This window comes from Gymnoscopelus microlampas, assembly GCF_963454915.1.
Source record: "Gymnoscopelus microlampas genome assembly, chromosome: 1".
NCBI lineage: Eukaryota > Metazoa > Chordata > Actinopteri > Myctophiformes > Myctophidae > Gymnoscopelus > Gymnoscopelus microlampas.
The window spans coordinates 30,282,205-30,305,965 of record NC_139962.1 but is presented as its reverse complement, the minus strand read 5'-3'; the positions used below and the strand labels follow the sequence as shown (position 1 = coordinate 30,305,965).

General features: G+C 40.7%; 1 protein-coding gene across 2 annotated transcripts; it reads right to left on the bottom strand.

The window, feature by feature from the left end:
• Positions 1–1,026: 1,026 nt before the first annotated feature.
• ube2q1 (ubiquitin-conjugating enzyme E2Q family member 1) lies at positions 1,027–22,936 on the bottom strand. Of its 2 annotated transcripts, none has more exons than XM_084063360.1 (13): positions 22,054–22,936; positions 20,686–20,790; positions 16,659–16,781; positions 16,096–16,152; positions 14,057–14,212; positions 13,233–13,317; positions 11,965–12,025; positions 11,772–11,862; positions 11,591–11,649; positions 11,294–11,342; positions 10,562–10,657; positions 8,268–8,334; positions 1,027–4,601 (listed from the first exon to the last, which is right to left on the bottom strand). In XM_084063360.1, the coding sequence occupies exons 1-13, from the start codon at positions 22,210–22,212 to the stop codon at positions 4,570–4,572; spliced, it is 1,140 nt and encodes a 379-aa protein (XP_083919486.1). In that variant the 5' UTR covers positions 22,213–22,936; the 3' UTR covers positions 1,027–4,569. The 2 variants fall into 2 exon arrangements, with proteins under 2 accessions (XP_083919486.1, XP_083919487.1); XM_084063361.1 differs by having other exon boundaries at positions 14,072–14,212.
• Positions 22,937–23,761: the final 825 nt, after the last annotated feature.

Genomic DNA, 23,761 nt, shown 5'->3' with positions numbered 1-23,761 from the left:
GATTACCTATCTCCATCAAGTTTCAAGTCTCTGCAAGTTGGTTTTCATACTGTAATTAAATGAAAGGAATCAAATGGATTTCTTTAAAAATCAAACTGCTTTCCTCAAAATGTTAACTTCAGTATGGTACTTGAGTAAATACACTTACACTGGTTGTCCATCTCAAATCCTACATTTTCATCAACAGCACTCTTGCCACTGAAACAGCTACAGTAGCCTTGTTAACATTCAAAACCGAATTAAATAGGACAGCGGATAAGGTTAGGAGAATATAAGGGCATATCACCAAATCACCACCAATGCCATAGAGGAAGATGTTTACATATGCACTTCATTAAATGTGAGTAAATAACGGTAAGAATCCAATACCATCTAGTGGCCAACTCCTCACAGCCTCATAGATGGTATTATGTTCTAATGGAATAGCACAGCCGGTAGCCAACTAATATAATATTCCAAGCCGTTCAAAGAACTCCAAGAATTATTTTTAATGTATATAATTAGATTCTAATTGTTCTACAATAGAGAAACACATAGGATCCCTTCCAACAGGTCTTTGCTGTGAATAATCAAGTAGAAACTTTGGGTACTGCCAAGTCAGCCTGGGACAAAACTAACCTAAATCCTTTGCAAAGGGCGCCATCTACTGGATACAAATCAGTTTACAGCAGCAAGCCTGTAGTGTCTGACTGTCAGTATCTTTTGGCTTGCATTAAAAATATATTTAGGCCAGCGCTGAATTGAGAAGGGAAAGACCAGTAACCAAATGTTGATGAATTTTGTCTGGTGCTCCTAAGCTTCTTTGTGTGTTTTGGAAACTAAGCTCCATTGTTTGTCGTTGTGCTTATTGTTAGTCTTCCAGCCAATTTATATTGACAAGTGCTAGACAAAAAAATATTTAAAAGCAGCATTTTGTTTACTTGCCTTTTACTGTACAAATCTGATTCAAGTGTCAGGCAGACTGAGGCCTGATCTGTGTTTAGTTATGTACAAACACTGTATTAAGAATAATGTACAAAATACACATTTATTTCATAAAATTCTTTATTCATAAACTTGATGCAAGTTTACAAATTACTGTACATTGTCAAAATCACCCTTGCAATGGAAAAAAACAAAACCAAAGCATGCCAACAGTGCATAACTTTAAAACCCGGCCACCGCAGAATGAAGCAAGATAAAGGAACCCAGATTCAGGCTAGTTCAGATCTCAGAGCCAAAATGATGTTGCTCGAGCACTGGGAGGTTTTGTTAATCAGACCACCTGTATTAATTAAAGAGAAGCTTTTATCCACTGCAGTACTGAAAACAAGACTACATTGTATGGTCTTATACCTAGAGCCAGGTAAAAGACGTTGACCTAAACTAGATCTGATGGCACAACAATCTGAACTGCTACAGTGTTGGGAGTCCTGGCATCTGTAAAGGTGACCCAGAAAGGATGAGTTATTCAAGTCCAAGTGTCTCTGATGTTGACACTCGTCTCATTAAATGCACCAAGGAGAACTGACCCCTGTGGCACAACGTAGGCAAACCATAATATTAACTAAATGAGCAAGAGGAAAAACTGTCTTGCTATAAACCCCACTCAACCTCTGCAAACCTGCCCACCATTTCAGCAACTTGGGAGAAACCACTTACTGATACACTGACATGCAGAAGACAGCAATATCAAACGTAAAGGGGGGGCTGTTTAGCAGTCCAAACACACCCTTATAGAGCAAGCCAATTTGAGGGGATGAGACAACGGGCTTAAACCTGCCCCAAAACAATATCACTCCAAAACCTTCTTAATACAAGCTTATGAACTGTGAATGTATCAATTGTAAAGTTATTCAGAAAAGCAAAATAAAGCCTAAATGCCAAGAACAAAACACACTGCAAAGTCTACAGTGAAACAGAGGAGCTGGTTTATAACCCCTCACCATGCCCACTTCAAGACGGAAAGACATCCAAATCTTGCATCAAGATATTCTGCGCCAATCCCTTGCAAAGTCAAGTGTGCAGTATGTATTCCTGAGTTTGCTTCTCCAGAGAACAGAGGGAAGGGCTTGACGGAACGCAACCAAAATGAAAACAAACGGTACGACACCAGTGGCACAACACCAAACATCCATGCTGATGATCCACGGTAATGTTGAGAGAGGGCTTGTTGTGAACGAGACTCGCTAAGTAGGATATTAAATGTCTCAGAAGAGTTAAAACGTGACCTGTGTTTGCAAGAGGAATGACCGATACCAGACAGATCCAGGACTTGGGACTCAAATTTACATTGCAACCTTTTTTTTGGCAAGTCTGTCTGTGATGTGAATGAGGTTAGTATTTTGTGATAATCCAAAACCAAAACGTAGCCCAGAAACTGAGGAATGCTTGGAATCAACTGCTTTCAATGCCATTTCTTCCCCTAGGACAACAGACATAAAACAATGTGAATACCCACATAACAAACACCCACAACAAATGTGTAACAGCACTGACTAGAATGCTTCACACGGTTTTCTGCCTATTATTCACATTATATTTACGACTCAGCATGCTAAAGGATATGGCAGCACTGAGAGTGGTTATGAAGACGGGGAGAGCTGGGTCCTTCCTGTGGTCAATTCAGATGTTATAAAAACCTGCAGAAATACACTAATAATAGAATGGACTTAAGTTGGTTTTCTGAGTGAAGCCAGTAGTTATTTATAACCAATACTATTGAAACTGTGGCTGTATTAAAAAACTGCCATGAGGTCAAGGAGAAGACAGCAGGAAAAAAAAGGTCACTTATTCTCTAATATTGTGAAGGAAAAGGATTAGCAGGACAGCCAGGATGTGAAGCGGGTGACAATTCAGTCCATCTAAACCTCCAGTATCCGTCTCGTCTCTGCATAGCCTTACTGAGGTTCATCACGTTTTGAGCGATTAGGTACAAATAAGCTGAAATCTCTGGAATGCCATAAACAGCTGTGTCTATGCAATTATTGTTACAGCCATCATAATAAAGAGGTGCCATCAAAGAAAGAGGAATGATATAGTCATTGTTGCCAATAACAAATCTAAAGGATTAAAACTCAATAACAAAACAGAAAACAAACAGCAGTAGTCATTAAGCTTACATAAGAATATGGTTGACGGTTTTTTTATACCTTTTTTTTTCTTCTTTTTTTTTGTTTTTTCTACTTCTGCAAGAGTTTCCATGAAGCATTTTTTTTTCCTTGTTCTATCAAGTCTTGAGAAGTTGCAGATTCCCCTGCTGTTAATAGTCAAGGGTATAATATAGTAACACAGTCTCTGCCCAGCCCAAGACCCAGACAAGGTTACATTAAAAACAATTAAATCCATTTGCAGAAATACAAATTTACAAGTTTACATGAGGTGTTAAAATCGACTACATTACAGTGTGATCGAATTCCAACATGCCCCTGGCTTGACCTGGTCATGTTGCAGAATGCTGCCATCTTAGCCATACTCTCTGAAGCTCTGTAGGGGAACGGCCTGGTCGGTGGCGATGGTTCTGGACAACAGTGTCCTCCACCTTGGGAGCTCAACAGTGTGTATCATACTTCATTGGGGATTGTCCCACCCAGGACACAGAAGTCTCTTTTAACTTCCATTCCATCTCAGGGCTTCAAGCTTTTTTCTTTAAAAAAAAAAACCAAACAGTTAAAGGTGTTTTGAAAGCAAGCTAGCCTCAGGAGCGTGTTATTCCACAGGAGTGGAATCTTGGCATTTATACAGATATTTTATAAGCACAAATATTATAGAAGCCATCCAGGGAAAAGCGAGGCGGTGGCTCCGACCACCACCACCCTGCATTTAAATGTCCCACCCAGCCCACCACTGCAATCACAAGAGGCGTAACGTCGCTTGTCGTTCTTCAGTTCCAGTCTGTGGCTGGAGAGGCACTGTCCAGAAACCGAGCGTTAACGCCGTCGCAGCTGGGAAGCTTTGCCATGCCTCAGCCTTGGCCAAGGTCATAGGCAGTCATCTTGGCATGCCCAACGCAGATATCAAATCAAACAGAGGGGGTTTGATACATAGTCCACTGTTTCCTCAGGAGTATGGGGATGAGGGTGCAAATGAAAGAAAAAAAAGTGTGAATGTAGGCGACAAAGGTGAAGAAGCAAAATATTTAGAGAGTAGGAGACAATATCCCCTACTAGCCGGATGGTGTTGTGATCTGACACGTATGCGTGTGTGTGTGTGTGTGTGTGTGTGTGTGTGTGTGTGTGTGTGTGTGTGTGTGTGTGTGTGTGTGTGTGTGTGTGTGTGTGTGTGTGTGTGTGTGTGTGTGTGTGTGTGTGTGTGTGTGTGTGTGTGTGTGTGTGTGTGTGTGTGTGTGTGTGTGTGTGTGTGTGTGTGTGTGTGTGTGTGTGTGTATGTGTGTATAAGTAACCGGGTGGTTGCAGAATGAGAGGAATTTGGTCAGGGGACCAAAACTTCAACTGAAAGTAACTCCACTGACTCCAGAAATAACAGGCGGGAGAAAAGAAAATGAGAAAGAAAATTGGTCACAAGAAGAAAAAAAAAGGTGTTGATCCTACGACATGTGGTCCCAGTGCAGGAAAGGTGGATGGTTCTCTCCTAGCCATCCTCTTTTGGTGGTGTGTACCAACCTGGGAGGACAAGCACAACAGAGTTAATACTACAAACTAAGTAATATGATGAATACACAATCCTAGAATGGCACTTCAAACATGCAGTACAAAGCCTGAATTATACATGTGTGCCGAAAATAGCCGCGCACGACACCCGCACACAAGTAAGTATAAATCAGGCGTAAGAATATCACCAAGACTGTGGCTCTGTGTCAATCTGCCTCTAATCAGGCAACTGCCACTGGCGTGCAACCAAGTATAAATGAGGCTTAGGAATATCACCAAGATTATGGCTTTGTGTCAGTCTGACTCTAATGAGGCAACTGCCTGATTATTAGTCGCTGTCCTTTGAAGGAAACGTTTAGTATGGAGGTACATGGAAACTAAACTGGTTGAGACAGGCTTCCAAGGCAGTATGTGCTATGTAGTTTTATTAATCCAAGACCTGAAGACGATTCTACAAATGTCTTCTAAATCCCAACAGTTTTCTGAAAAACGTATGTTTCTATATCAGTGGTGCTCAAACTTTTTTCGTGTCAAAGGACCCCCAAAATTAAATGTATTTGGCCGCCAACCCCCATCTCAAAATGTTGTTCCAGGGACCCCCCAGAACCAAAGATTGGAGTTAAAAATGTTCGCTTTAAAACAATATATAGTCAAAGATTTGCACACATTTTCACGATTTTTGAATAGCCAAAGTGTAAAATTATGCTTTTTAGCTCAAATCAAAAAGTGACACAGACGCGTTCCAGGTCTTAATGGGTTAAACGATGAACTAATAGCTAATGATCATTGCAAGAATGTAAGATTTGATACACGTCTTGTTTTTTCCCCCATTAAAAAGGAATGGAGAAAACAAAAGACAAAATGCAACTACTTTATAATAGTAAAATACACTCCCAGAATTCAGAGTCAGTTTCCAGATTTAAAACCAAAGAATGGCATTACGTACTGCACATGTGACAAATGTTAAGTGATGTTATGCGTTACAGAATTGAAGAATCAAAGAAAGATACTGCCTTCCAAATCGCTTGAAAGAAGGGTTACACTTGGGGTAGTTCATAGATTCCTTGCCTTCAAATGCTGCCTTTTAGACATATTTCAGCTCCCAAGTCTTACTCTAAATTTTTATCCCATGATTTTTGTAACCCTATTTTTTACACCCAGTGCCAATTGTCTATGTAATCCTGGGCACTACCTTCCCTCTGCCAACCTAGGGAGGCCAGGGCCGAGCTCATGCCTCCTTCAATGCATGAGAGCCAACTGACCTTCTTGTCACCTGACAGGGGAGTTTCCCTGGTTGGACGTAGCGTGTGGAAGGAACACGTTATTCCAACCAGTTCCTTTCCCCTCCCAAGTCTTACTCTAGTATTGATAAATTGTCTCAAACATTATGTTGAAAATGATAGCTTAACGTGACTTTTCTGTGTATTTTACAGGTGACAAACAAATTCTTATTTCAGGAGGAAAGCGCACTCGTTACAGGCTATGAATGTTGTCATCGATGAAAGAAGTAATTGTTTTGGAACTGTGACCATCTTGAAAATGTTAATGCCTTCACAACAATTCAGATGTGCAAATATATTCCAGTGCCTGCACATGGAACAAAGAAACAAAGTGAGAAAGGAAGCCTCTCTGCGAGGATCTGTCCTAGCTCCAAGTTTTTGTGAATGAGCCCTGAGGGGGGAAATAAAATATATTTCTGCTTGAATATTTGGAATGTTATAATAATCAGGTTTTTTGCATTTCTGTCAAGCCAATGAGTATTTTCGTATGCCTGATGAATAAAGACAAATTAATTTATAAAAAGTTTCCTCTTTATTAACAATGAGACTAAATTCAAATAGAGTGGAGGACGAGGCAGACAGCAAATAATGTAGGGCTTTGTTTTATAGCACTATTGCACCAGCAAAAAAGTAGGAGCACTGGCAATATATGTAATTTTCTAACCCTATCTATAAAAAAGAACAATCTATCCATACGGTTTACAATTAACATAAAATGGGTAAAGTAGCCTTGAAATTGCATAGGGCTTTATGCAATATCCCGGACATTCAAAATATGGTCTGCAGGCTATCTGTCCTCCTTCAATCTAGCTCTTCAATGAGCCGGAGGCAGTATACAGTATAAACTGTATATTTGATAGCCCATGTAAATATAGCAACCCAAATAATAGATATAGTAACCTAAATAATATTGTCATATATTGTATATTGTTTATGTCCGCTTCTGTGCAAACAAAGAATATACATAATGGCTCTGTAGAAAAGTTACGAGAAAAGATGAACGTTGGGCTGCAACCAGTGGTGTAGTAGAGGGTATTATACGCTGTTACATTGGCCATTGCATATAGCCACTCACATGTTCACAACTCACTTCTTATGTGTGCAACAATCAAGTTGAGTATTGTCATTTTTGTATTGTTTATCTGAATCTTTGAATCAAAATCAGTTGTATACAATTATACTAGCTGTGTGTTCTCCCATGACTCTTCTGTCACCTAAAAATGCAAGCACACACACATCGGGCAAGCAGCCAAGCAAGCAATGGACTAATTTATTTTATTTATTATTATTTATTTATTTATAATTTTAAGTTTTAAGTTAACAAGGAAGTGGATGGGAGTCTAAATCTTCGAAAAATCATATCTCCTTGGTCTTTGGGTCAAATAATTATTATTATTATTTTTTTCCTTCAATAAAACGCAGATCTGCGTCTTTGGCAGCCAAGTGATTGGTTTAAATAGACCGCAGATCTGCGTTTTTGGCAGCCAATGTGTTAAAAATACAGCCCTCAGTGACACGTCTGCTCCGTCATGCCAATGCGCAAACTATCTCCACACTACTGCATAGTACCAGAGCGCCTACTGTCAGCTCACAATGTAGTGATGACGACGCATGAGCTTTTCTGGATGGCGAGAAGCGTTCGTTTTTGTCTCGCAACGTCCCATTTTGATCACACCAGAATTATTATTTGCACTCTCACAAATACTCCCATTTATATTTTGAGGCGAAGATTACATTTTGGGAGCATATGCATCTACAGTGTTTGCAATATCGAGCCCTGTAATGCCAAACTCTGGTGTAATTTCACTTTTGAGTCAGGCAGTCAGAATTTTGTTATTTTGTTGTTGTTTTGCACACTAAATTAATCTGAATATCTACCAAGATGTGCAAACAAAAGGTGTAAGCCAAAACAGACCATCCCATTCTAATCCTTATATGGCATCAAAAACAACTTGCCTTTTATTACAAGCCCATTCAAGGACTAATGAATGTGATATTCAAGTTCCATTTACTTAGTTGACCGAGGTTCCAAAGGGCTCAATAATGTCTGTTTCTTTTTTCCCCTCAACACCCAATAGCCGAAGAACACGTCACACTGCGACACTTTCTGGGTTGTTGTAGATTTGCTATTTTTGCATATTGTTCGCCCCAGAACAGGGACATTAGGGTTCATGTTGGTTAAACTGTTAACAAACCTTTTCAGACTCAAGAGTCAGGTCAATAACTACACTGTGTGCATGCAAATGCTGTCCATGTTTACTGCAGAAACAATATGAACTGCGGTATCACTGAGCCAGCAGTCATTTTCAAACACTTTGATGAACAGAAGGAGGGATTGGGTTTCAGTAAACAAGGTCAGCAATGTTCCCTGTATGAAACAGGATACGATAACACTCACCGTTCTTTTCATGGATCTGGACCAGGGACTTGTAGGACTGCTGTGCTCTGGCAAGATTGTACTGGTTCTGCACAAAGAGACGAGACAGTCAACCTATGACAGTGAGCTACGTTAACGACAGATCTAAAAAAAATGGTGCTCCAGTAACACATGCACTTGAGTTGTCTTGTTGTGATTGCCTGTGGAAACTAAATACATTTTAGACACAGGTACACAAACATATATAGATAATGGATTGACACACACATGTTTATTCATTTCGAGGGATGCAAAAAGATATAATGCTGACTGATTCTGGTGAATTTGACAGCTTACCAACATCATATTCAACAACACAGAAAGAAAATATACATGTAGGAAATAAGAAAACAAGACCAGGCAAGGAAAAAACTGAATGCCCAAAGGGAAATCAAAACATCAGGGCTCCCAACATCAATTTCTTTCAGTGGCTGAGATAAGGCCAAACTGGGACAACAAGCTTTCTTTCCAGGGTGGCTTATAAATACTATCTTAGATTGTTTGGGTCTGTTTCAAACTCTAACGAGAGCCTGGGGCCAGGTTGGTTGCCACCAAAAGAACGATAAAGTCTAAGGAAAGTGACAGCACAGAGTGAACTGGAAGGATGCTGCCGCTGCATTAAGAGCTCAGCAGTTCCCTGGCTGTCCAAGACGCAACAGGCTGCTAAGCGCAGCACCATGTTGCGTAAGTCGAGCCTCAAGCTTTAAGGACCATGTAGACAGAATTACATCAGGCCTGCTCTGAGAGGTCACTCTGGGCTGGATCTGTTCAAGCATTATGGCCACAGTCTGTGACATTGATTAGGCACTTGTTGATGACCACGCTCAGGCAGACATTGGGAGAGCAGGCAATGCTCATCTGTTGTGCACACGCTACCCTGTGTTTTTCATGGGATTTAGCCACGTTACTTAAATTTGCTGTGGCTAGCAATGCTTTGAGATGTCTCAAAACATAGCTAGGCATAGGGAAACGTAGATAATCATCTTTCTGGCTATACAGAAGGCATAGAAAACAACTACTATTTGTTTCCTTCACAGTGCCTTAAGGGAATCAACACTAGTTATAACACATTTTCTTATAGAACAATCAGGCCACATGCAATATACAAGAGGCCAGTTTGCAGAGGTTAAAAGGGCTTTTCCACAATCCTTCTGAAGCCGAATGAGGCCGCTGACATAAAGCTACACATTACCCTGTTTAGCCCTGAACTGGACCAATCAAGGTCATATCCGCTGGAGGCGGTCTGACGCCTCCAGTACTGACTTTATCGAGCATACCCAATGAGTCACATAAGTTAGCCTATGTTAGGTAGACAAGTGAACAAACAAAATCACACAAAGAGGAGGCTAGTATAAGGCAGTGACAAATCAGAATTTCCTAAAACTATCCCATCAAATTCTGACAATTCAAATCCACTGTAATTCATATTTCAGATGTTCAAGACCAAATCTTTTGCACCATTCATTTGCCAGACTTGAATGACCCCCAGATACCCAGCAACTGCGAAGTGACTTGTGTCGACACTTTTATAAGTTGAAAATACATCTTCATCAAGCAACATGGTCGTTCAAATAAGTATAATGTTGAATTAAGTACGGATGTCCTTATCAAATCACCCAAAAGATGTCATGTCATGCTAGCTCTGTAACTCTATAACTATAATTAGATTTTTCAGATGGGTGATCAATCAATTGTGTTCCGGCTTGGATTAATGGAACTAACGTGGTATGCTTTAAGTTTCTATGTATCTGTATCACAATTAAAACACCTTTTTCAAGGTTTAAAAAAGCTAACATGACATTTGCTTTTATGTTATAATAGTTTTTAAATATTAATGCTAGGATATACTATGAATAAAACCTTGGTGTTTTGCCAATTATTTGGGGGCCCACTTGCAATATCCTCACAGCACAGTGGATCCAGTAATACAGGTTGGGAATCGCTGACGACTCGCCCCTTAGACACCAAGCCGTGAAAAACTGAATACCTACAGCATTAAACCCTCCCACTGTTATACTTCAGTCTTGCTGAACATGGTTATCAAACTGTGTCATCCAGGAATGAGCATTGTTTACAACTGTTATGTGTCAAACCACGTGCAAATGCCACTGGAACAGACCCTTAGCGTTCTCAGAATCCTTCAGCCGTGCCACAGAAATACCCTAAATCAAGCAATATGACCATGGTCTGTGTCACTCATTCTGTTAAGTGGGTTAAAGTTACCACATGACATTATTTTACTTTCAGTGAACTCCTTAACAGTTTGCCCGGCTTACCTTATTGGCTCCAAACTGCACTCTGGCTTTTCCTTTGACTAAAGTGGCATTGATCTGCATGATAACAGACTCTATGGAATAGGCACTGCTCCAGCCCTGCAATGTAGAGTCAAAGTAGTGCCAATAAACACAAAGTTGTAAAATAGACAAATTCACAGCAACATATAGCATTTGCTGCCATTACATTTAACCACTTAACCCATTAAGACCTGGAACTGTGTCATTTTTAGATTTGAGCTAAAAAGAATTATGTTACACTTTGGGCTATTCAAAAATAGCAGATATACAAGCTCATAGCGCGGCACCGAGTGCCACGCTACGAGCTTGTAGATCTGCTATTTTTGAAAAATTGTGAAAATGTGTGCAAATCTTTGAATATATATATTTTTAAAGCGAACATTTTTAACTCAAATCTTTGCTTCTGGGGGGTCCCTGGAACAAAATATTTTGATGGGGGTCCGCGGCCAAACACATGTAATTTTGGGGGTCCTTGACATGAAAAAGATTGAGCACCACTGATATAGAAACATACGTTTTTCAGAATACTGTTGAGATTTAGGAGACATGTAGAATCGGCTTCAGGTCTCAATGGGTTAAGCCCTCTTCAAAATGTTCAAAAATACTCGATCCGCAAGCTCATCGCCAAGCGTTATGAGCATATACTGGTTTTTGCTTACAATTCTATGTATTCAATTTATGGTTAAGTGTAAAAAAAATCAAACATCTATATACCTGCTTGGTGAGAAGCTCCATGCACAGGGCACCTCCTCCAAGAACATAACTTGAACAAGAAGAAAAGTCAAAATAAAAACATGAGCTACACACGATGAAACAGAAGGGGGTTATTATCAAATCACAATGATATTCCAAAAACATTGATGGCCTATTTTGTCATCTCTTTATTGCATCCTCTGGGGCATCCACCGGGCGTGTCGTCAGACGCAGCCACCTGCAGACTGCAGACAACCACCCAGGTGTCGATTAAAACGAAGTCGAAACGGGAAACATAATCATGTGGAATGAACTCACCCTCCAGAAAGCACAGGTGAAACTACCCGCACGAATGGTGGATCAAAGGGAAAGTTATCCTATGAAGAAATCAGCCAGAAGACTGCAGATTAGATTACATTTCCCGATACTTATATCGACTAGCAGCGTTTCAACCCAATCGGGCAAGACTCCATCAAAGGAAAATAATCTCTGTACTCACTTTATATGAGAAGTTTAGCAGAATGTAATCCATTCCCTCTTTTTCCTTAAGGACTTGCAGGTCACTGTGTAAAGGGCTGTCTGGGTCCACCCTGTTGAATTGTACGATTGTGTAATCAGTGAATTCATAATAACAGTATGTGAAACTAAACAGTATCGATCTAAAACTAAATTAAAATCTGGAGGCTACTTACGTCCTCAGCTTGACGTGCCATTCATACAGGCTGTCATTGACCAGCTCCACAGAATAGATGCCTGTTAAGAGAGACAAGGTGGTTTGGCGTCATTGAAAGAATCCTAAACACAGTAATTAACCCATTAAGACCCGAGGCCGCATCTAATCCTAACAATTTTTTCGGAAAAAAATATTTAAAAAATAATGTTCACGATTTTTCAAAAATAGCAGATCTACAAGCTCGTAGCGCGGCACTCGGTGCCGCGCTATGAGCTTGTAGATCTGCTATTTTTGAATAGCCAAAGAAATCTAAAGTGACACAGATGCGTTACAGGTCTTAAAGGGTTAAAGTATTGCCAGTCTTTCCATTTACTTGAAGATCACATAATTTGATGGCACTGCAAATTAATGAGCTCACACTTCAATTCAATTAGATAAGACTGCAATGAGATAAGACTGCAATGAGATAAGACTACAATTCAAATGATTAATTTCCCACAATATAATAGACAGATGATTACCGCACCCATCACATTATTTCTATCATTTCTGGGAGAGATAAAAAGAGATTACCACACCTAGATAACATTACCCATTTAGTGTCAAGAAATTGCCTGCTCGGTTTCATCAAATCTCAATGCATGTATATTAAACAGATAACATCTATTATTCGGGGGTAAATCAACATGCCTCTATCCATTTCTAAAGCAGAGCTAGGTCAAATAGTGTTTACACACAATACTTTATATCATATGAAAGTTATTAGTACTGTGAAGTACTAACAACTAACCATGACATTATGACATATCTGGTACACAGATTATAATACACATAAAATTATTATTTGCAGATAGTAATACACATTATTTAAAGGGCATGTCAGCTAAATAGCTCTATATTCTGATAGTAATCATTGCGGTTCAGAGCGTTTGTTCAATAACAGGGGTCTCTCCGGCTCTATAGTAAACAGAAAATACATTTTCAGGTAGGGATACCAACTTCATCCAATCAGGAAAGAGAACTGGGAGACTGGGACTGGGAGACCTCTGTTACTGAACACACTATAACAATGATGACCATCAGAATATGGAGCTTTAACGTTTTAACAAAACAGCTTTTATTTTAACCCATCAAAAACAGGAAAGCATGCGTGTCATTTTTGCGTTGGCTATTCAAAAATAGCAGATCTACAAGCTCACAGCGCATGCTGCGAGCTTGTACATCTGCTATTTTTTGAAACATCTTTAAAGTGTGAGAACAACTGATTTAGAAGGCATTTGTGCATACCCGTCTTGTAACTCTGGGACCTGTAGATCTCTCTAAGCTCCTTCATCAGTCGATCAGAGGCTTGCACTGAACCAGACACGGCCCCCTACAAAATAAATAAGACACCAAGGCACAGCACGTGCTTAATAACCTGTCAATAATACGAAGCATCAAATGCAAACATGTTAAGACTTTGACATTTATATCTCCCACACTGTGAGAATGCTCTCACAAGTCCGTCACCCCCATGCTTTGGGAGAGCATGGGAAGTCTGCGCCACTGGGTTGACCTATAATTATATATTTTTTTTACCAATTCAGACCCCAAATAAACTCAGACAGCTGAACATCTAAACAAGAGGGAAGAAAAGGCTGGACTGGGGAAGTCCCCCTGAACAATCAATTGTTTGCACAAGAATGCTGCATCAATGGGCAGAATCTCAAGGAACCTGAAAGGAAGGATGCTGTAGGCATATATAGAAGCACATCGAGAAACAGGACCTCCAATGTCAAGCACATTTTGCCCAAAACTATGAATTATTTGTATTTAAGCCAGCATTTCATCAAATCATTCTCACAATGTCATTCCAGTTATTTTATGAGTATGAAACAGGGTTGATCATCATTTGATGGTGTTATTTCAAATAACACCACTGCATAAAACTGAAGACAAAGGCTGGTGTTAACAGTTAAATGGTAAGCTGATCATGCACAATTTCTATTTAACTGTCTCAAAAGGGCATGCAGAGAATTTACCAATACACTGAGATTATGACCTACATCAACTGTAACACTATCAACCGCATGCAGCCCCAACCCCCAAAAATGTATGAAAGGTCACCTTACCGAATGAGCACTTACGTTCAAGTGGTCCTGCCTCTGGTTCTTACGGATCTTCTCCAGGATCGCCAGGTTCTCCTTTTCAATGCCATCATCCTCTGACTTCTTCCCATCCACTGGCTCCTCCTCTTTCATTTCATAGTGGTCCAGGTCTTCTATGTCCTGTGGGGTTAAATTGGCATTTTAGGCATTTATCTCACACACTTATGAAGCTGTCAGAAATAGCTTAAAGGAGACACACCATGAATTTCACTTTTTTGGGTATTTTTTGGGCTCCCCAGTGTCTTTGCTTACCTCACCAAACTTTCTGCCCATGTATTTTGACAGACAGAATTGCTCAGTACCGCAGTACAGCACCCCTCTGCCCAACAGGACGTTTTGGTATTGCAGCTGAAAGTGCTTTATAAGCCTGAGAGAATTGACTTGGGATGAGTATATCTGAGTGTTGATTTAGGCTCAAACCTTTTGAAAATGGTTTGAGGGACATACACCATATGATATTAAATATCAAATATATTTTTTAAATTCATGGTGTGTCTCCTTTAAATTCTCAGGTCACCCCATAAAAATCTAATAAAATCGACATGCCACGATCATGACATTTTTGTTGACGGTTAACTGTCATACAATTAATTACGATTAATGATTTAATTATTTGTCATTGAACAATGAAACATAGAAATAAAATAAAAAATTCTGTTTGCCTTTTAGGCTTTGTAAACAAAAAATGCACAAGGCCATATACTTGATACTAATTTAATACTTTTAAAATTAAAATAAAAAACAGGGAAAATAGCCGATCTACAAGCCCAACACTTGTAGATCGCATTGTCAGCTTGTAGATGTCTTATTTTTGCTATTTAAAAAATTGCTAAAAGGGTTCCAGGGGGTTCTCAGCAAAATGAGGATCAGTTTAACCACGTGAACCCTAGTATCCCTATTCTGTCAGCAACATTCGGCAAAAATGAGAGAACAAAACGTTCACATGTCGCAAAGCAATGTGTTGTGACTCCTGTGAGCTTTTAGATTGGCTATTTTGAGCTATGTTATTTGGTGTAGAGGGAAAAAAGGAGGTGGGCAAGTATATCCCCTTGGGGGACTCCAGTCAATCAAGTACAGGGTTTAAAGTGGTTCAACCAGGGGCCGGCGAAGACGTTTGGCCATCAGCCAAGTTTTTTCTAAGCCATTAGATGGCGGGCCAGAAGACAATCGATGGCTAATTTAGGAACTAGAACATGGGACAGACCACTTTGTATACAACAACAACAACTATATTGTTATAAATGCTCATACATAAAGATGTGTGTGGTATAACTGCATACTGATAGAACTGTGTAATCAAATATTACAGGTGCTGACAGAAATGCTACCATTACTCTCAGTCTCTCTTTAGGTTACTCATATACTTACTCCTAAGCCAAATAATTCAGAGACAACCCCCATTACACTGACTCCACATCCAGTTACCCAACCAACACCAGATCCTGCACCAAACATAAGGATCCACTTCACAGCTAGTTCTGAGACTGTACTACCTCAATCAAGTCCAATTCTACTTGACCCACTTCTGGGTTCCGACACTTTGCTGGACAAACTGTTCTAAGCCACATACCACAGCATCATGCAACTACAAAATGCACTATGCAATTGTGATCATCACTGAACCGAAAACACAACACAATGAGAACAAAAGATCATATTATTTGCCTGGGGCATATTTTATCGATATTGTGATAGACTACATATCTTCTTGGATTTTGGATATCATAATATTGTGATATGGCATACTTTAAAACTTTCTTTTTTTAAATATCAGATCTTCAAGCAGAGATATTTGATTTTGTCCATATCGCCCAGGCCTAAAATAGCAGTTAAGATGTTTAACTCTGGAAGCACATGAACCTGTGCTAGTCTTGAGATGGAAACCTGCCAGTCATCTCTGATGTGCCTCTCCAACACTGTCTTGTACTTTTCCCCAATAAACAAAGATACACAGATGGTAATGGACTACCATTTGTCCTTAATAGAAAATATTGTGTACATACCTCTCCCATCTCTTCCTCCTCCTCTTCCTCGGATGTGACCTCATCAGTGGTCCCATGCTAAAAATATAATGGAGAACACAATGAGGTAAGTTGACTGTAGTGGTTTAAACCACTCTTTTTCAAATCTACACAAAATGTCTTCGCCAAAAATAGCAGACCTACAAGATACATGTCACAGATCGACGTGTTGAGAGCTTGTAGATCTGCTACTTTTGGCGAATGTTCCCCACAGAATAGGGATGCTGGGGTTCAAGTGGTTAAAAGCAGACATGCCAAGTTGACAAGACAATTTGTCAGAGGAGAGCACCTTTCGCTGACCCTAAACCACAGGAAGAGGCTATTGATCTGTGGAAGGCTTAGAGCACATCATTACGGGTCTTCTGTAAGCTACCATCTCAGCACTGAGCGAGCATAAGTGGTCTGCAAGTGCAGAAAACCCTGCTACGGATGTTCTTCCCACATCGCTAGAAAGTGTGTCACCCAAAATCAAACACAGGCCTGTGCTGTTGCTGTGCTAAGCCACAGGAAAAGTACTTGGCAAGAGCACTTTTACGCAGACTTGCCTTTCGGTCTTGTGCTACGGGGCCTGCAGGCAGGGGCTGGTCCAACATCTCCACATCAGGGTGCTGGGGAAGGTTGTACAGCCGACAAAGGTCACAGATGAGCTTCTTCAGCTGCTGCAAAAGCTGAAAAACAGAGGCAACAGCGGGTCAGGGTCAGGGTGACAGAGAGGGTAAAAAAACAAAAGAGCACAGCAGTGGACACATGATAGACATATACACGGTCACAGGAGATAGACAATGAAAGTTTAGCTTTTGTCGAGTGCAGTGTGGGTGTCATTTTCTGTTAGCATAACATAAGAACGGAGGTTACAATTGATCTGCACTCTAAATATGTTGTTATCTGCCTACTGGTGACAAGAGTATTTTGACATAGCCTACCAGTTATTTTATGAAGCAGAAATGGGAACCATTTGTATCACCAGTCAACTAAAAATTGCAGCGCAGGTTACTGGTGAACAATTGTACATTAATTACACACTTAAAAACTTCACAGAAAATTGTCGATCTACAAGATCACAATGTGTTGCATTCGCACATTGTAAGCATGTAGATCTGCAATTTTTTTGCAGAATGTTCGCCTATTTGGACATGCCTAAAAATCCTAGGATTTGTGGGGAATCACACTGAAGTAAGCAGCTAAGCATAGAATGTAAACCATGCACTTACTGGAATACAAAGGAACAAATGCTCATAAAATGTAAAAAGGTGCTATAAGTGATATTTTTGGATTTAAACAAAATGTATATAGTTAAAACATTAAGGTAGGGTAAGTGATTTTCTTTAGTTAAAATAAGTGTTAAATAGCTCTATATTCTGATAGTACTCATTGCTCTAGAGTGTTTGTTCAGTAACAGGAGTTGACAAGCAGGAGCGTGCCAAACGCGTAGTTCTGCGCAAACCTAAATAATTGCGCAGCGTGCAAGTCGCGTAGTTCTACGCAAAGTCTTTTTTTTTTTCCTCGCAGTGACACATTTCATTGTAAGCCTCCCTCACAGTGACACATTTCATTGTAGCATATGGAAATATCCGTATCCGGAGATTTTCGTTCCCATCCGCCGCCGCTCTAAAGCTTCCCCTAATCCGCCATTATCTCGGAGTTGTTTTTCTCCTCGCTGAACGCCGTTTAACAGAAACCGCGACTACTGCAAAATGGAATGTCGCCGATTGAAACGGTCTTCTCTGGGCCACTCACACAGCTACCCTGTGCGTCTACAAACAGTTTAACGCGCGATCATATGGTATTTAGCGAGGTCTGTGGCGACGTGAAAAAAACCAAAAAATAATAATAAATCGCTGGCACTGGTGGTGAGTACATTATGATATTAAACTCTGGCGTGGAATGTGTTAAACAGAAAGCATTTCAGGTCGGGATACCAATGTTTTATCCAATCAGGGGAGAGAACTCAGGTGATACAGATTAAACAACAACATTGGAACTGGAACACAATAAAAATGAAGCTGATAAATGGGTACTCTCTCCTGATTGGCTGAAATTTTGCAATCTGAAACTGTTTTTTGTTTTTTAAAGAGGTGGAGAGATGAGGAGACTCCTGTTACTGAACCAACACTATATAGCAATGATTACTATCAGAATAGTGCTCTAACCTTTAACAAAAAACATTTTGTTTCAACCAAAATATATCACTTACCATACCTTTTAAGCTCTATATTCTGATAGTAATCATTTTTATAGAGCGTTTGTTCAGTAACAGGGGTCACTCCGTCTCTCAAGCCCTTTAGTAAACAGAAATTACATTTTCAGGTGGATTACAAATCCACCAATCAGGGAGAGAGAAGCTCACAAAGATCATTTAGCAGCTTGTGTTCTACATTTGTCTGCAAATGTATTAGTTTGTTTCATCACTTCCAATTTCACTTGTTTATCCTGTATCCTGGACCTGCAAGAGTTCTCTCTCCAGATGAAATCAAATTGGTATGATATCCCGAACTGAAAATGTATTTCTATTTAATGAAGAGCTGGAGAGACAGGGAGACCCCTGTTACCGAAGAAACCACCTATATCAATTATTACTATCAGAATACAGAGCTATTTAACACATGCATATACACATACATATATACACACACAAATATATGTTTTTAAAAAACACCTTTTAGACCAAATAATAACTGAATATTCACTATATACAAGCTGGTACTACTAGTATTGCTAGCTGGTATTACTCTCTTCAAATTTGGTGCAACACAAACATACCTCAGGTCTACACAAGAGCAAGACACTTTGGCAAAGAAAGATGGTATCTGTGCAGAGGAATGCAAAGTCTGCCTCTGTGTAACTGCCAGCATCTACTACTGAAAGCAGTATTGGTGCAAAGGTGCAAAGAAACACAACTCCAGCACAAAAAAATGACAACAATTCCATAAAAAGCATATCTCGTGGCCTATAAACAAGAGCATGTGCCACGTGGCATGAAGAAGTAGGCTATCTAAGCTGAAGGATGCCACCACGTACGTTTATACAAGGAACTGCTTGTCACCGATATTCTGACTTCAAATGTCAACCGTGTTCACATGACAGGGCCCTTTGGCCTAATGAAAAGCCACCCCTATGAGCCTAGTCAGCCCTGCCAAATGGACCCCTCCCCTCCAGTTGCCTGACAGCAAGTAGTACGGCTTTGTCGGACGACCTCTGCATTCACGTCAACACCGAAAACTGTCTAATGTTTGAACGATATGATACCCAACAGCAAATCCCCAGCTGCAACAATTCACATGGCTAAAAGCTAAAAGGAACCTGTTCAGTGGCAGTGAGAACTTCATCTCCGGCTACATGAACATGGCTGTGAGCAGCATGGAATTTATGGTGGAGCAATGAGCACTTTTTAAAACACCACCATGCTGACCACTTTAAACCTGGCGTCCCTATTTTGGTCATGTCATTGTAGGTGAACTTTTTTAATTAATAGCTGATAGTAAGTATAAAATAGGCAACAAATACATAGGAAATGTATTGCAATTCTGCATAACTGTTGACAATAGCCCCAAAATAGCAATGATTACTATCAGAATAGTGCTTTAACAATTAACCTTTTGTTTCAACCAAAAAATATCACTTACCATACCTTTTAAATCTCTATATTCTGAGAGTAATAATTTTTACAGAGAGTTTGTTCAGTAACCGGGGTAACTCTCAAGCCCTTTAGTAAACAGAAATTACATTTTCAGATGGATTACAAATGTCATCCAATCAGGAGAGAGAAGCCCACAAAGATCATTTAGCAGCTTGTGTTCGTTTGGTGGAAATGTATTGCAATTCTGCATAACTGTTGCAAATACCCCCAAAATATTGACGCACAGAGAGTTGAAAACAAACAAATTTTCATTGATTGCGTTCCCCAACTGTTAAATCAAAGGCTATAATTGAAAAGACAAGCCAAAAGTTGATTTAGCACTGACTACAATTATCTGTCTGTTTTTGAAGCCCAGCATGCTGTCGTTATGTCACCATAATGCACACAGACAAACACCCCCGCTGGGAAACAACCTGGGCAATAATTCTTTAACCTGCCAACTCTCATCAAATAAGCCCTAATCTCTCAGTTCTCTACTCATCTATTTCTGTCCTTCCATTCATCAACACAGCAGTTTTGCTGAAAGGGAAAATCAAATTTGCTTTAGCATGCTAGATAAAACTAGCACTAAAGAATGTTTATAAAGAAAACGTGTTGGGCATGAAAAATTTTGCTTTAGCATGCTAGATAAAACTAGCACTAAAGAATGTTTATAAAGAAAACGTGTTGGGCATGAAAAGATTTGCTGACTAATCTGGTCACTAACCAGTAACCACTGCCTCATTGTTGTTATGAAATTGTTCAAGTTCATTCCTGACTTGGGCTGTGAGAACATATACATGTCATTCCTGAGAACATCTGGCATCCCTAAATGCATTAAAAGCTTAATTCTGCTCATTGTACATGCTGCCATGACAATGTCACTGTAAATTCAACGGGTGTCCAAATGGCAAGGATATAAAATGGTCTATGTGTATGCAATGCAAGACACCTACCAGTGTATTGCCTCGTCTCACATCTTCCAAACGCTCCAGAACTTGTGCAAGGCTCGGGTCATCAGAGTCCACAAACCATATGGGAGGTGTAGAAGGGTAGGATTCCTAAAGGAGGAAAGATTGAGGAAAACAAACACATACAGTTCAGATCAGATCATTGTTAGGATCCTTTAGGATTTTAACAATTCCAGTTTCTTAACGATTCCCTTCTTGACGTTCCCATAATTCCTTAGCAGTTCCCTTTCACGATTCCTATAGGAGATTCCAAACTGGAACCAAATGGACCCTGCACACTCTCAGAGTTATAGTCATACCACTGGTATTGTAATGGTATAGCAGAGGTTAACTTAAGTCCACATACCAGCTCTGACAGTGCAATTAATAAACGGTTCCGGAAACGATTCCAAATGTGACGGAACCGATTCCGGTTCCTCAATGTTGGATCAGGTCCCTCCGATTCCAATAATCATCATCACGTCGCTGACATTAACATACTGCGTGTGTCTCTCTCTCTCTCTTGCAGTGAGTGAGTGAGTGAGTAAGACCTCATTGTGGTGAGGATAGAAAATAACGTCACCAGCCGCATTTTGACTGTGGCCTTTAGGGGGTGTTTTCAAGGTGTGACGACTTTAAGAAATAGATCCTCTTACTGCGTAGGTAAAACAACTACGCAAAGCAAAAGGAAGCCAGCCCACAGTTTCATCATCACCACATCACGAAATGCTATCCTGGGCTAGCCTAGCATAACGGCTAAAATGCTAGCTAACTTTAGCTACACAGTAAAAAAAAAAAAAAAAAAAAAAGAGGGGAAAAAAGAAACGCAGTGTTGTTGATGTATCCATTTTGTACTCTTGAGTGTACAAATGGAACCAAGTGGACCATCCACGGGGTCCATTTGGTTCCATTTACACACTCTTAAGGCAGTGGTTCTCAAAGTGGGGTCCGGGGACCCCCAGGGGTCCTTGGGGGGAGGGGGGGTTCCAGGGGGTCCCCAGCCAAATTGATAGTTAGAAACCAAATTGACCCCCTTATGTGTCTTAACTCAGAGTGTACAAATGAAACCAAATGGACCCGTTTGTACACAGAGTTAAATTAACAGTGATAACACTAACGATGATTGGGGGGTCCCGGAGATCAAAATGGTATCAAAAGGGGGGTCCGTGGACTAATGCATATCAAACTCGGGGGGAGGGGGTCATGGAAATTAAAATGGTTGATGAGAAATACTGCTCTAGGGGTTAAATTAACAATAAACAAGGCCGTATTGGTCATATAACCCCCCCCCCCCCCCCCCCCCCCACCCCCCCCACACACACACACACACACACACACACACACACACACACACTCATAACTCAGTCTTTTTACCGTTATATTGCAGTGGATGATCAACAGCTTCTCTCCGGTCACGTTGAACTGGCAGCTCAGCTCGTCTGGCTTCCAGTCTATGATCCTGAAGCGCTCGTGGTTCGTGTCGAAGATGGATTCCAGAAACTTCAGCTCGGCCTTCAGCCCCGACACCGACATCTTCCACGCATCTCCGGCCGGCCGGAGGGCCGCTGCTGCTGGGGAGGGGACGGGAGGGGGGAGTGGGGGTGGAGGGGGGCCGAGTCGGGGACTTAGCTTAGCTCGTTAGCCAGCTACTGCTAGTGCTATCAGTTTTTAACAGCCCCGAACAACAGCCGCGGTTCCAGTCCCACAACGCAGAAAGATGGACGAGGCGGTGGGTACGTGTCGTAAAACACGGGGAGGGTTTGTATTAAAACTGCCACCGGACTGTTAAAAGTCGGGGACAAAACAACACCAGTCTAGTAAATAACGTCTAGAGCGAGATTAGCTCGCGATGTGGTTAGCTAGCTAACGTTAGCCTGGTTAGCTTTGGCTCGTAATTATCATTCGAGTTACAGCTCGAGCTAAGATGCTAGCTCGGCTAGCCTAGCACAGAGTCCCGTTGTTGTTGTTCTTTCCGTCTATTGTTGTTGTGCGGCCGTCGTGTTCCAACAACATGTCCGCTGGCCCCGCGGTGCGCCGTGCCAACGGTCCCACTGGACGGCTCCTCGCTGGCTTCGCCCGCTAAAAACCTCGAATTCACAAGTTATTGCGTCTGTGTGTTCTTTGCTGTGTCGTTGTTCCAGTTCGTCCCGGTTGCTGCTGTGCTGTCTGTGTGTGTGTGCGTGAGAGTCTTGTTGTGGGGTTTAAAGATGGCGTCCCATAGCATTCTCTCTCTGCCCGCTCCGCTCCGCTCCTTCCCGCAGAATCCCAGCATGCAGCGCGGCATAGGCGGGGGAGTGAAAATAAAACGGAACAAGCACTTTGAGTCGAACAGTATGTACGTAGTACACTACTGTATGTGATAAGTAGCTCTATGAACAACAGTATGTACGTAGTACACTACTGTATGTGATAAGTAGCCCTGTGAACAGTATGTATGTAGTACACTACTGTATGTGATAAGTAGCTCTGTGAACAGTATGTACGTAGTACCCTGTATGTGATAAGTAGCTCTATGAACAGTATGTACGTAGTACACTACTGTATGTGATAAGTAGCTCTATGAACAGTATGTACGTAGTACACTACTGTATGTGATAAGTAGCTCTGTGAACAGTATGTACGTAGTACCCTGTATGTGATAAGTAGCTCTATGAACAGTATGTACGTAGTACACTACTGTATGTGATAAGTAGCTCTATGAACAGTATGTACGTAGTACACTACTGTATGTGATAAGTAGCTCTGTGAACAGTATGTACGTAGTACACTACTGTATGTGATAAGTAGCTCTGTGAACAGTATGTACATAGTACAAGTACACTACTGTATGTGATAAGTAGCTCTGTGAACAGTGTACGTAGTACACTACTGTATGTGATAAGTAGCTCTATGAACAACAGCATGTACGTAGTACACTACTGTATGTGATAAGTAGCTCTATGAACAGTATGTACGTAGTACACTACTGTATGTGATAAGTAGCTCTATGAACAGTATGTACGTAGTACACTACTGTATGTGATAAGTAGCTCTATGAACAGTATGTACGTAGTACACTACTGTATGTGATAAGTAGCTACTG

Excerpts from the sequence above, each read along its gene's own strand:
- ube2q1 (XM_084063360.1), bottom strand. The coding sequence starts at position 22,212 with ATGTCGGTGTCGGGGCTGAAGGCCGAGCTGAAGTTTCTGGAATCCATC. Across the intron at positions 10,658-11,293 it reads TGGAGCTTCTCACCAAGCAG|GGCTGGAGCAGTGCCTATTC; the intron begins GTATATAGATGT and ends TCTACATTGCAG. Across the intron at positions 4,602-8,267 it reads CCAGATCCATGAAAAGAACG|GTTGGTACACACCACCAAAA; the intron begins GTGAGTGTTATC and ends TTGTCCTCCCAG.